This window comes from Bidens hawaiensis, unplaced genomic scaffold (genome assembly GCF_021521415.1).
Source record: "Bidens hawaiensis isolate Kalapana, Puna unplaced genomic scaffold, B.hawaiensis_p1.1 tig00019448_1, whole genome shotgun sequence".
Lineage (NCBI taxonomy): Eukaryota > Viridiplantae > Streptophyta > Magnoliopsida > Asterales > Asteraceae > Bidens > Bidens hawaiensis.
The window spans coordinates 318,999-332,579 of record NW_027492956.1 but is presented as its reverse complement, the minus strand read 5'-3'; the positions used below and the strand labels follow the sequence as shown (position 1 = coordinate 332,579).

General features: G+C 33.8%; 2 protein-coding genes across 2 annotated transcripts; both read left to right on the top strand.

Annotated features, from left to right (window-relative positions):
* The first annotated feature begins 216 nt into the window (after positions 1-216).
* LOC143558400 (protein-tyrosine sulfotransferase-like) lies at positions 217-1,843 on the top strand. Its single transcript, XM_077047247.1, has 5 exons — positions 217-272; positions 333-388; positions 828-1,233; positions 1,316-1,604; positions 1,697-1,843. The coding sequence occupies exons 1-5, from the start codon at positions 217-219 to the stop codon at positions 1,841-1,843; spliced, it is 954 nt and encodes a 317-aa protein (XP_076903362.1).
* A 7,034-nt stretch (positions 1,844-8,877) lies between these two features.
* LOC143558399 (protein-tyrosine sulfotransferase-like) lies at positions 8,878-13,186 on the top strand. Its single transcript, XM_077047246.1, has 11 exons — positions 8,878-8,933; positions 8,994-9,049; positions 9,489-9,894; positions 9,977-10,265; positions 10,358-10,498; positions 11,100-11,204; positions 11,294-11,429; positions 11,500-11,543; positions 11,628-11,747; positions 11,838-11,981; positions 13,048-13,186. The coding sequence occupies exons 1-11, from the start codon at positions 8,878-8,880 to the stop codon at positions 13,180-13,182; spliced, it is 1,632 nt and encodes a 543-aa protein (XP_076903361.1). The 3' UTR covers positions 13,183-13,186.
* Positions 13,187-13,581: the final 395 nt, after the last annotated feature.

The following is a 13,581-nucleotide window of genomic DNA, read 5'->3' as shown; positions in this document are numbered from 1 at the left end:
ATCGAGGTTGGTTAATTATTAATTGGATTACATACATACAGGACAGGACCCACCATGATCTCGAGTAACATAAATCAAGAGAATTTATTTATAAACCCTAGATCCCTTTATTCTATGCACAGGTCCCTCATTTTCCCCAAATTCCAATAAACCCTGCATTCATCTATTCTTTCTAATTACCGTTTGTTTAATTGAAGACTGAGATTCATTCTGTTGATGGACAATGGGCTGTTTACTCAGATTTGCTCTGCTGCTGATACTGTTGGCTGCAGGTATGTATGTATTTTGTTGTTAATTTGTAATTACTTCTGTTGTTACATGATAAAATGTAGTTTTTTAGCGAATTCAAATTTGGGCAAAAGTACAAACTATAAGTTGAATGTTGAAGGTGCAACTCTAAATAGACTCTTAAATTATGTTAATCAATGATTTATGCCTTTTTCGGAGTTGGTAATTGGAACCCTAATTGATGGCATTTGGCCCTCTCCTGACATGTTTGATCTTTCCCATTGTCCGAAATCTAAATAGCCAAATTTTAATCCAGTTTGAAAAAATAATGTATAAAGAACTACAGTTGTTTCGTAGCGCTCATAGCGAGCACTATTGCGAACACCGTAGCGAAGCGATGCCCAGCACTATCTCATGTATAGTGCCTCAATAGCAACAATTTGGGCTTTTTTTAATATTAAAAATCGAATATTTAGGCATTTTAATCATCTAAACATCACTAGTCTTCCAGTTGAATCGTAAAAATTTAAACTCATGAATGAAAACCTCAACCTTAAAAAAAATAAAATTCTAATACGTTATTGCTAAACATCAAATAGCGCCTGGTATTTTGCCGCTATCGCTACGTAGCGTATGCCGTATAGGTAGGTTGTTGCTATTGACTGCTATTCGCTATCAACAACTATGCAAAGAACACTTCCCACCCTGTGGTTATTATAATGTTAATCATAACTACTTCATTGATCCTCTGATCTCCGGTCTCCCCACAGTTTATCCATCTTCTGGTGCGCTTGACTTCGAGCACTGCAAAAACTCTATCAAACAATGGTCTTCATCTTCACTTCACTCAAACACCAATAACGGACACATTCTCAAAGACTTATTATTCTTCCTTCATATCCCAAGAACCGGAGGTCGAACATATTTTCATTGTTTTCTGAAGAAACTGTATTCTGGTGAACTAGAATGCCCGCGGTCGTATGATAAATTACGATTTGATCCTCGGTATGGTTTACAATTCTAGAAAGTTAATATCTTTATTGATTATTTGGTTCATATATTCTTGATAGTTTGTTTTGTTATGCAGGAAACCTGATTGCAGGCTTTTGGCAACTCATGATGATTACAGCATGATGTCAAAGCTTCCAGCTGATCAAACATCAGTGGTCACAATTCTTCGTGATCCAGTTGAACGCGTGTTTAGTACTTACGAGTTTTCAATAGAGGTAGCGGCTCGGTTTTTGGTGCACTCTAATTTGACTTCGGTTATGAAAATGTCAAAACGTGTGCGGTCAAAGAGTGGTGGTGTGAGCACACTTGAGATTTGGCCTTGGAAGTATTTGGTTCCATGGATGCAGAAGGATTTGTTCTCTCGGGTATGATTTATTTTTTTGAATGCATATCTGGAATTAATATATATGTAAATACTTTAGATTTTTGAATATGTTTACTTTGATTTGATGAATAGAGAGATGCGCGAAAGAGACGAGGTCGGCCTTATTTTTATGGGAATGATTCGTATGATATGCAAGAAGTTGTTATGCCGTTACATGATTACATTAATCATCCTGTCGCTCGTGATATTATTCACAATGGTGCCACTTTTCAGGTATAATTGTTGTACGTAAATGAATATGTTGACAAGAAAAATATCTGATTGAAAATAGGCCTGTAATTGAAGCGAACTTTCAGTGAATCGTTTGATGGAAAGTTTGTTTATGTTCGTTTGTTTAATAAACAAACAAACATGAACACGTCTCGTCTGTTCATTTATGTTCTTGAGCTTTCGTTTATGTTGGTTCATTGTAATTTATTTATGTTTGTTTGTTTAAGTTTATTTAGGTTTGTTACTTTACGTTTGTTTTAAATTTGTTTGTTAATATATTCATTAAAATTTTATAGGCACATTACAATTTTGTCTAGTTTTAATAACTTTTTAGACCTCACACGTTCATGTTTAGTTTCAGTTGGTTTTAGCTCAGTTTATGCTAGATATGTTCGTTTGTTTACGTTTGTGAACCATTTGTTTATACTTTTAACAAGCGAACATAAACGAAGCCGAAAACAAACAAGAAAACCTCACCCGTTTAGTACTTTAGTTGTCTATGTTCGATCGTTTGTTCATTTAGAGTTAAACGAACGTACTTTACATATTTATTGCATTAGCTTTGTTATGATCGTACTTTACATATTTATATTTACACAGATTGTATCTGCCAATACATTATATCAGAGGCGGTCCCCGAATGGAAGCGTTTCCTTTCCCAGTCTGAGAGATTTTCTTTGGTACGATACCGGACCCAGTTATGATAATGATCTCTAACTGCCTCTCTATGATATGCATTTGTCTTTTCTTCCATAGACGCGCTTGCATTCAGACTCGGATTGTTATGGGGTGATTTACCCCTACAAGACCATGGTATAAAATATTCATTTATAGAGTGTAATTTCAAAAATTACAAAAATATATTTCCAGCGGTTATATTAAAATCTTTTTATCAAAATATATTTTTTAAAATCTCGCCTAGTTAGCCGGTGAGATTCTTTAATACGATAATTATATAAAAAATTGTCACGAGTTTGGCAATGCATTTAAGACAATGAGTTTCCTGATACCATATGAAAGTTGTCAAACACGTGCGAAAGAACCGCACCAGTTAGGTTCCTTCATAATCAACAACAATTATTTTCTTGTCCGAGTACAGACTACAAAAAAATGACTTTTAATCGTAATTATTTAGTCAGATAGTTTTTTTAACTATAAATATAGTTTGGTTCATTACTAACATATATATGAGTCAAAATAACAAGAAATGATTTATTTCTGCATTTTATATACAAATTGCATTTCTTCTAAAAAAACCCTCTATTACTTCTAAATCGTAAGGATAAACTTTAGAAGAAATGTAATTTGTATATAAAATAGCGATGAGTAAAAATCGGTATGGTACCGATTGGTACCGGTATCAGTACCGATTTGGTATCGTCGGTACCGAATCGGTACCAAGGTTTTGAGTTTTCGGGACCAGTACGGTACCGGTATTTCCCGAATTTTACCTTAAATACCGGTACCGAACCGAACATTTCGATACCGGTACCAAAAATTTGCAATTTTCAGAATCAGTATTTTCGGTATCGGTCGGTACCGATACGGTATCAAGATCATCCCTAATATAAAATGTAGAAATAAATCATTTTTTGTTGTTTTGACTCATATATATGTGTTTGTAATGAACCAAACTTTAATATTTATAGTTAAAAAGCTATCAGACTTAAATAATTCCGATTAAAGTCAATTTGTTTTGTAGTGCATACTTGGACAAGAAAAGAATTGCTGCTGATTATGAAGGAACCTAACTGACGCGCACGCGTTTGAAAACTTTCATATGATATTAGGAAACTAGTTGTCTTAAATGCCTTGCCAAACTCACCACAATTTTTTTATATTCTTTTCGTATTAAAGACTTGAATCTCACTGACTAACTAGGCGAGATTTTTAAAAATATTTTGATATAAAAGATTTTAATTAAACATTAGTGTGCTGAAAAGTTAATTTTGAAATTAGTGAAATTACACTCTTTAATATGAATTCTTTTTATACTATGGTTTTGTAGGGGTATTATCACCCCATAATAAACTAAGGCTAAAGTCTGAAAGCCAATGTGTCTAGAGAGAAAACACAAAAACTTATCAGAGATAGGCGGTTAGAGGTCATTATTATAATAGGGTCCACTATTGTACCGAAGAAAATATCTTAGATTGGGAAAGGAAACGGTTCCCCTAGGGGACCACCTCTGAAATAATGTACTGGCAGATGCGATTTGTGTAAATATAAATATATAACGTATGATCATACAAAGCTAATGCAAGAAATCATTTATACAATTACTATGTGTTTTTACTCTCTTATCTTACACTCATAATAACTGTATATTCTCAATAAGCCATTTATCATCCTAGACATATAATGGTTGATATTTTCTTCAACATGTTTTATTTAGAAAACATTTGGGGTGGGGGGGGGGGTGCGGGGGCGGAAAGGTTATTACAATAATGGACTTTTGTTCGATGAAACGCTTTAATATAAACGTCGTTATATTAAACACCGAATATAAGCTTTCCTAGCAACAATTCACACTTCTCATCATAACCATCTCCTTATCCACAACCAAAGCTCGCATCATCTGCAATGTCGTCGCCAATGCAATCTCTACGGCTTTAATTCTCTCCGTACAAGAAGGTAGTTTATTTATTTAAACAATTCTATTGTATTCGATCGCGCAAAGAGACTCGTGCACCGCGGCCCTGCCAACGGACAACATAATCCTCGTCGTCAGATGCTACATTTTATTACATCACTGGCAACTTCATTCCATACTTCAGCGGTTGGTTCGCCGTCTGATTTTCTGTCGTCACCCGGACCCTCTCCCCCCACACTCGCTTAACCCCACCTACTCTTGTTGATACATGGTTCGAGTGTCTCGGTCTTTATATTATTATTATATTAGTTTAACATGTAAAGGGCATTTTGGTAATTATGCTAAAGCCCATTCGCCTTAATTGTAAGGCTCATTCGTTACCTTGTAACGAATGAGTCACATTCGCTTAATGTAAGTGTCATTCGTTATCCTAGTATAACGAATGAGACAGCGAATGAAGGCACATTCGCATAATGTATGTTTAGCGAATGACTCTAGGTCATTCGTCTAGTTTAATGTAACGAATGACTCGTTCATTAAGGTATGTCTTAACGAATGAGGTCCTCGTCTATATATACTTGTAAAGTATTCTAATGTAAGAACAGTTTTTGGCTTAATCGTATTCATCCCGTTATTCTGTCAAAATCAGTCCAGAACACACACACTACACACAACAAAGTAATCCTAATCGTAATCCTAAACGTAATCTAATCGTAATGATGAATCCGAACAACACGTTGTCATCATAAGATCTAGATCCAGGCTCATACGTTCTCTTAACTCTCGACCACACTCTGTGATCATACTTGAAGACGGTTGGTTGAATTGCCCGGCCTGCTCCTAGTTATGGGTTTATCCTGTATATCAGGTTTGTTTTTAAAATTTAAATGCTGTATGTAATTTGAATGATTATTATTATTATTATTATTATTATTATTATTATTATTATTATTCAAAATCTGTTTGGTTTGATCATAGTTATCGTTTAATGCAGTGCCTGTATGGGCATTCGGTTTGCCACACCTGTTGTGGCTGGGCTAACAACCATTGTCTGTGGTGTGGCATGCCAATTGGGAGGCCCACCGAAACACGCATTTAGAGAATATGCTGGACACTGTTGACAAAGATCATGGCCGTCGCCGCCTTTAGAAGACATGGATCATCGATGGATTGAGTTTTTTTTTGTTTTTTTTGTTTTTGTCGTGCACATTCTATACGTATTCATTTAGTGTCCTTAGTATATTGTTTTAATGTCGTTTGTATGTTCATTTTTTACTAGTTGATATTGTAGTACTTTGGACTTGGTGATTATTTTGCATTTTTTTGTCTTTCTATAAAGTGTAAGTGTCAAGGTAGTAGGTATAACTCTTGTAGTCATAGGTAAAAAGTCAGCATAGTCTATGACACACGCGATAAAAAAAGTCAATGCAATGGATTTAGCCTTTATCAGTATTATTTTTTTATTTGGGGTTAAAAGATAGTTTTGGTATCAAGCTCGAAAGATACGCACCTACAGAAATAGCCAGCACTAGTTATTTGAAGGCCTCTAAAAACATAATCTCAAACATGATCCAATTATCCCCGAAGATGGTAATCACATCATGACCAAAACCAATACAACACTGGATCTGTGATCTATTCCCGGGCTTATAAACTAAAAAAGCTTCAATTTTTTTGAAATGCCAAAGTTGTTCTTTAGAAAAAACTCTTGTTTTGGTTCTCATGGTTTATTGATTTCATAAACTAAAAAATCATGAAATTTCATATATTTTATTAAGGCAGATTAGATTATAATGATCCAAACCAAATGCTATTGGCTGATAATAATTTCAATCGAGTTTATTTCCACTGTCATCGGTGGTCCAAAATTTACTAAAATTGGCTCTCAGCGGTCCCTGTTATAAAAAATTTAACGGCGTCAAGCTTTTTTCCAAATTTCAAAATGAATTTTTACGGCTTCTGATCGGAAGGATGACACGAGCCGATTAATATAAAACTTAGCTCAAAACAATGCTCCAAACAACTTAGTTTTTTGTTAAATGGAAGTTCAAATACCCGATTTGAAGTGCAAGTTAAGCTGTTTGAAACATCATTTCAAGCTAAGTTTTACATCAATCAACTCGTATTCTCCCACCGACCAAAATCCTTAAAAAAATCAGTTTGAAATTCGATAAAAACTTAACGGCGTTAGGTTTTTTTTAACGGGGGACCACTAAGAGCCATTTTTTTAAATTTGGAACCACCAGTAGAAACAAACTCGGTTGAGATTATTATCGGCCAATAACATTTAGTTGGGATTATTAAGATCCAATTTACCTTTTACTAATCATCTTTTATCTTCCACCATTCTATTTTACCAGGGAAAGTTAACGTACAAATGAAATTAGAGTGCTAAACATGAGAATCAAGTAGAGTAATTATATATACAAGTAGAGTAATTATATGATTACATCATAGAGTAATTGATGTAATTACATAATTACTCTACTTGATTCTTACGTTTAGCACGTTAATTTCATTTGTATTTAATTCAAACCCCTAATTTACCAATGTATGCTATCTAATAAACAATTACTAGCTCAAGAACAACGTAAAAGAGGAAGAGAAAAACTCATAATTTGGAATTTTTTTCTAGCTACAATTCGTTTCGTTTTTTTTTATTTACACATCGTTCTCTATTTAGGTTGGCGTGTCAAGCTAAAACCATGTCAATTCATCATTTAAGATTTATTTTTTCTTTTTTTCCTTTTTCTTTTTGCTCAAAACCATATCAATTTCTCTTTTTAGGTTGACGTGCCATGCCAAAACTATGTCAAATTATCGTTTGGGATTTTCCTCATGAGATTGGCATGCCAATCTCTTTCTAGGTTGGTGTATAATGCTAAAACTATGACGATGATCATATTAAAGCTCGCATGTCATTCGCTTTTTAGGTTGGTTTGTCGTATGCTAAAATTGTGACAATGGGACTATCCAAGGCTAAAACCGCACGAATGACAATATATATATATATATATATATATATATATATATATATATATATATATTATCAAACTTTAGTTATACTTTCATGCGTCATTCCCATTTTGGTGGGGGTGGCAAGGTGGTTTGAGTTTGAATTTGATAGTCAAGTGTTTAATCCTCATAGTGTACAATAATATTTAGCTGTTTTGAAAAAAGTGGTAAGAGTTAAAAAAAATAAAAAGTTTCCTAAGAATAGTAAGGACATAAAATTTGAAGTTAGGGAACTGTATGAGACTATTTAGAAAATTATGTAACATAAATTTTAGATCAGAAACTATTTGATATTTTGAAAACTACTAATCTTAACCACTAGATCATATGACATATATCTAAGTGTCGAGATCTATTTTTACTCTTTTAGAAAGATGCCTCTTTTTAACCCATCAAAAAGTGGTAAATCACAACTGGGACAAGTGGCTTTCATTGAATGGACTAGAATTCGGGTTCTTTTTTTTAACCAAACTTTGATAGAGTTATCATACGTCTCTTAGAGTTTAACAGTTTCTTTTTAGACAATATATGTTGCTGGTTTTCACCCAAGTTCAAACCCTAGCCCTGTTTTTTTATTATTTTTTTAATTTCTTTTTGTGATTTTTTTCCCATATTTTACAATGGGTTTAGAGGTATAAATGAGTCAAGCCAATCCGGACCCGAACTTGACTAGGCTCGAGCTCAGATTGTTTGACTTAGGAGAGCTCGAGTCCTCGATTCAAACTCTTTTTTCCTAAAGCTTGAGCTGGACCCATGAACCGATTCTTCAAGTCCAGGCTTAGCTCATTTATTATTTATTAATTGATTATATACGTGTTAATTATTTTTATGTATTTTGAGAAAAACCCTTACACCAGCCTTAGCTCGACTCGAGCTCTGTTGTACAGTGTAAAACCAATAAATAAAAGTCCAAAAATGAAAAGAGTAAAAATAAAAAATGCACATCTCGGCGAGCCTAAAATATCATCTCTTACGAGCTTGAGTTTGATAACTAAACAAGTTTATTTGAGACCCCTGTAGCTTTATCGAATCGAGCTCAAGTACAAGTTTAATACGTCATATAGGCAGACCATTTTATTTTAGGTTTCCCACCGGTCTTGTCTTCTGTGTCCACCGGCGTCAATAATAATAGTTGAGCCGCCGTGCGACAGCCGGAGAGATAATATTATTAATTATTAATCCTTCACCATAACATAACATTCTTCCGACAATACAAACAATCGAGGTTGGTTAATTATTAATTGGATTACATACATACAGGACAGGACCCACCATGATCTCGAGTAACATAAATCAAGAGAATTTATTTATAAACCCTAGATCCCTTTATTCTATGCACAGGTCCCTCATTTTCCCCAAATTCCAATAAACCCTGCATTCATCTATTCTTTCTAATTACCGTTTGTTTAATTGAAGACTGAGATTCATTCTGTTGATGGACAATGGGCTGTTTACTCAGATTTGCTCTGCTGCTGATACTGTTGGCTGCAGGTATGTATGTATTTTGTTGTTAATTTGTAATTACTTCTGTTGTTACATGATAAAATGTAGTTTTTTAGCGAATTCAAATTTGGGCAAAAGTACAAACTATAAGTTGAATGTTGAAGGTGCAACTCTAAATAGACTCTTAAATTATGTTAATCAATGATTTATGCCTTTTTCGGAGTTGGTAATTGGAACCCTAATTGATGGCATTTGGCCCTCTCCTGACATGTTTGATCTTTCCCCTTGTCCGAAATCTAAATAGCCAAATTTTAATCCAGTTTGAAAAAATAATGTATAAAGAACTACAGTTGTTTCGTAGCGCTCATAGCGAGCACTATTGCGAACACCGTAGCGAAGCGATGCCCAGCACTATCTCATGTATAGTGCCTCAATAGCAACAATTTGGGCTTTTTTTAATATTAAAAATCGAATATTTAGGCATTTTAATCATCTAAACATCACTAGTCTTCCAGTTGAATCGTAAAAATTTAAACTCATGAATGAAAACCTCAACCTTAAAAAAAATAAAATTCTAATACGTTATTGCTAAACATCAAATAGCGCCTGGTATTTTGCCGCTATCGCTACGTAGCGTATGCCGTATAGGTAGGTTGTTGCTATTGACTGCTATTCGCTATCAACAACTATGCAAAGAACACTTCCCACCCTGTGGTTATTATAATGTTAATCATAACTACTTCATTGATCCTCTGATCTCCGGTCTCCCCACAGTTTATCCATCTTCTGGTGCGCTTGACTTCGAGCACTGCAAAAACTCTATCAAACAATGGTCTTCATCTTCACTTCACTCAAACACCAATAACGGACACATTCTCAAAGACTTATTATTCTTCCTTCATATCCCAAGAACCGGAGGTCGAACATATTTTCATTGTTTTCTGAAGAAACTGTATTCTGGTGAACTAGAATGCCCGCGGTCGTATGATAAATTACGATTTGATCCTCGGTATGGTTTACAATTCTAGAAAGTTAATATCTTTATTGATTATTTGGTTCATATATTCTTGATAGTTTGTTTTGTTATGCAGGAAACCTGATTGCAGGCTTTTGGCAACTCATGATGATTACAGCATGATGTCAAAGCTTCCAGCTGATCAAACATCAGTGGTCACAATTCTTCGTGACCCAGTTGAACGCGTGTTTAGTACTTACGAGTTTTCAATAGAGGTAGCGGCTCGGTTTTTGGTGCACTCTAATTTGACTTCGGTTATGAAAATGTCAAAACGTGTGCGGTCAAAGAGTGGTGGTGTGAGCACACTTGAGATTTGGCCTTGGAAGTATTTGGTTCCATGGATGCAGAAGGATTTGTTCTCTCGGGTATGATTTATTTTTTTGAATGCATATCTGGAATTAATATATATGTAAATACTTTAGATTTTTGAATATGTTTACTTTGATTTGATGAATAGAGAGATGCGCGAAAGAGACGAGGTCGGCCTTATTTTTATGGGAATGATTCGTATGATATGCAAGAAGTTGTTATGCCGTTACATGATTACATTAATCATCCTGTCGCTCGTGATATTATTCACAATGGTGCCACTTTTCAGGTATAATTGTTGTACGTAAATGAATATGTTGACAAGAAAAATATCTGATTGAAAATAGGCCTGTAATTGAAGCGAACTTTCAGTGAATCGTTTGATGGAAAGTTTGTTTATGTTCGTTTGTTTAATAAACAAACAAACATGAACACGTCTCGTCTGTTCATTTATGTTCTTGAGCTTTCGTTTATGTTGGTTCATTGTAATTTATTTATGTTTGTTTGTTTAAGTTTATTTAGGTTTGTTACTTTACGTTTGTTTTAAATTTGTTTGTTAATATATTCATTAAAATTTTATAGGCACATTACAATTTTGTCTAGTTTTAATAACTTTTTAGACCTCACACGTTCATGTTTAGTTTCAGTTGGTTTTAGCTCAGTTTATGCTAGATATGTTCGTTTGTTTACGTTTGTGAACCATTTGTTTATACTTTTAACAAGCGAACATAAACGAAGCCGAAAACAAATAAGAAAACCTCACCCGTTTAGTACTTTAGTTGTCTATGTTCGATCGTTTGTTCATTTAGAGTTAAACGAACGAACCCATACATGATCTGTAGTGTTGGTTCAGTTCATTTACAGGCCTAATTCCAAACAATTTTTTTTAGGTTGCGGGTTTGACGAATAATTCCAATATTCGTGAGGCACATGAACTGCGCCAATGTGTAATAACACATCCGATTCTTGGAAAATATGTGCTTCAAGTTGCAAAGGTGTGTACTTGTATATTGCCCTAATATTAATAAACTCATTTCACTATTTTACAATTTTGCCTTTAATTTGTAAAAATGGTTTCTTGCAGAAACGGTTGGATGGTATGCTATATGTTGGAATCACTGAGGACCATAGAGAATCTGCCACAATGTTTGCAAATGTTGTTGGTGCACAAGTTATTTCTCAGTTAATGGCACAAACTGTAAATAATAGCAATACAATGGGTACATGTTTATATTCTTTTTTGTTTTAGAATTCTTATTGAAATATTAAATGTGTTTGCTTGTGATGCAGAACAGGATAACAGTTCATCAACTATCGAAGCAAAAGGCGAGAATGTATGCCCTTTTTCTTCCATTTCGCCTGTTTCATTTTAAACTAAATTGATACGTTATGTTAAATTACATTTTCACCCTCATTAGATGACTGTTGGGACACTTATGGAAATTTATGAGACTTGCATTACTTCACTACGGTCATCACAATCGCAAAGGCGTATGGCTTCTTTGAAAAAAGTTTCACCAGCAAACTTTACGAAAGAGGTAGTAGTTACATTTTGTGTATTTGAAAAATAATTATATAACTGTAAACGATGTACTCTATATTGTATATTTGACTTAATTTGTTTTCAGGCACGTAGGCGTGTACCTGATAATGCACTCAAAGAAATTATTTCTTTGAACAGTCTTGATGTGGAACTTTACAAATATGCAAAAGAATTATTTCAAAAAAAGCATCAAATTACGGAACAGAAGTTGCAAGATTCTGTCACACCTGTAAGATACCGTTTTTTCTTAAAGAAACTTGAGTAAAGTATTAAAGTTTCTTAATTGGGACTTAAGTTCTTCCAAAAACATCCATACCCATTAGAGATGTGACAAAATGGTGTCATGAGGGTCAAATAACGGGTCAAAATGGTTATTTTCAGGTTCGGATTGAAATGTGTTGGGTTAGGTTGAATTTTGACAATATTTAATTTTTTATAAAAAATAGTATGAAATATAATTATAGAAACTAGATTGTTACATAATAATACAAGTTTTTAAATAAACTTATGCATTAAAAATACACTTTAGGCTGTCAGTTTGTATTAAGCTTGTATACGAACTGAACTTTCAGTAGCCGTTCGTGAATCTTGCTATGGGAAGTCCGTTTATCTTATAAACGAACGAAGTTCGTTTATCTTATAATCGAACGAACATGAACAAAATATTTTTATTCACTTAGTTAAACTAAGTTACTAACGAACATGAACATGCCTCTAGTTCATTCATATATATATTTTCGTGAGCGTTCGTTTATATTCACATGTTTACGTTCATATATGTTCATCAGTTTGCGTTTGTTTAAGTTCGTTCCTTTAGATTCGTTAATATGCATTTAACTTTTTTTCTTAATTGCCTTTACCTTAGTTATGTTTCTTCATCTGTGTTCAGTTAAGCTCATTCGTTTGCGTTTGTGACCCGTTCACTTATATTGTTAAACAACAAACATAACCAAACACAAACAAGAAAACCACATTCATTTAAATTTCCATGTTGGCTGATTTTTCAGTTAAAAGTTTAAACGAGCGTACACGAACAATGCTCTGTTCGTGTTTGTTCGGTTCGTTTACAAGCCTCGTACTGACCATCTAACCCATTTCACCCATTTGACTGGTTTAGAAGATAAAACATGACCGAGATTGGCCTATTCGTATGCATACGTGTCAAAATTGCCACTAAACAAGACACATACAACTAGTCAAAATTCAAACTGTGTAAACTGTAAAGGTTTCAAGATTCAAGGCTGGGTTGACTTTTGACGTTTGATTTTTGACTTGCTTTCTTGGATTAATTGCAGGAGAAGAGGCGCATGATACCCACTAATATTATTTCGGACTCAACAATTGTTTATTTTTTAGGTTTTACGTTCTTGGTTTTCTTCATTTGCTTCTTTAAATCCGCAAAAAGAAGAATATCAAAAATTAAAATATAAAAGTTAGGATGAAAATGAAGTTATCGCGATCCATACATACAATTCTTTTAAGAAATTGAATTCAGAGCTTGGATGTCAAATTTTGTGAGTGATTTTGTATACTTATAAACGATGTTCAAGAGCTCTCTATTTTAGTTAAATACAATATTGATATTTGTTGTAAACTGTATTTGGTTGACTTTGGTTCAAGTTTGTTGAAATTGACTTTTTACTTTGTTTTATAAAATTATAATGGAGGTCATGTGAATTCAGGAAAACCATCTTTGGTTCTTTTCACATGTGAACTATCACAATGTAAATGGTGACACATTTGCTACTGTTCCAATTGAGGCTCCTTTTTTATTTTTAAAAATTATTTGAACATTTTGTTATGATCAGGACCCACTTGTTTACCCTAAT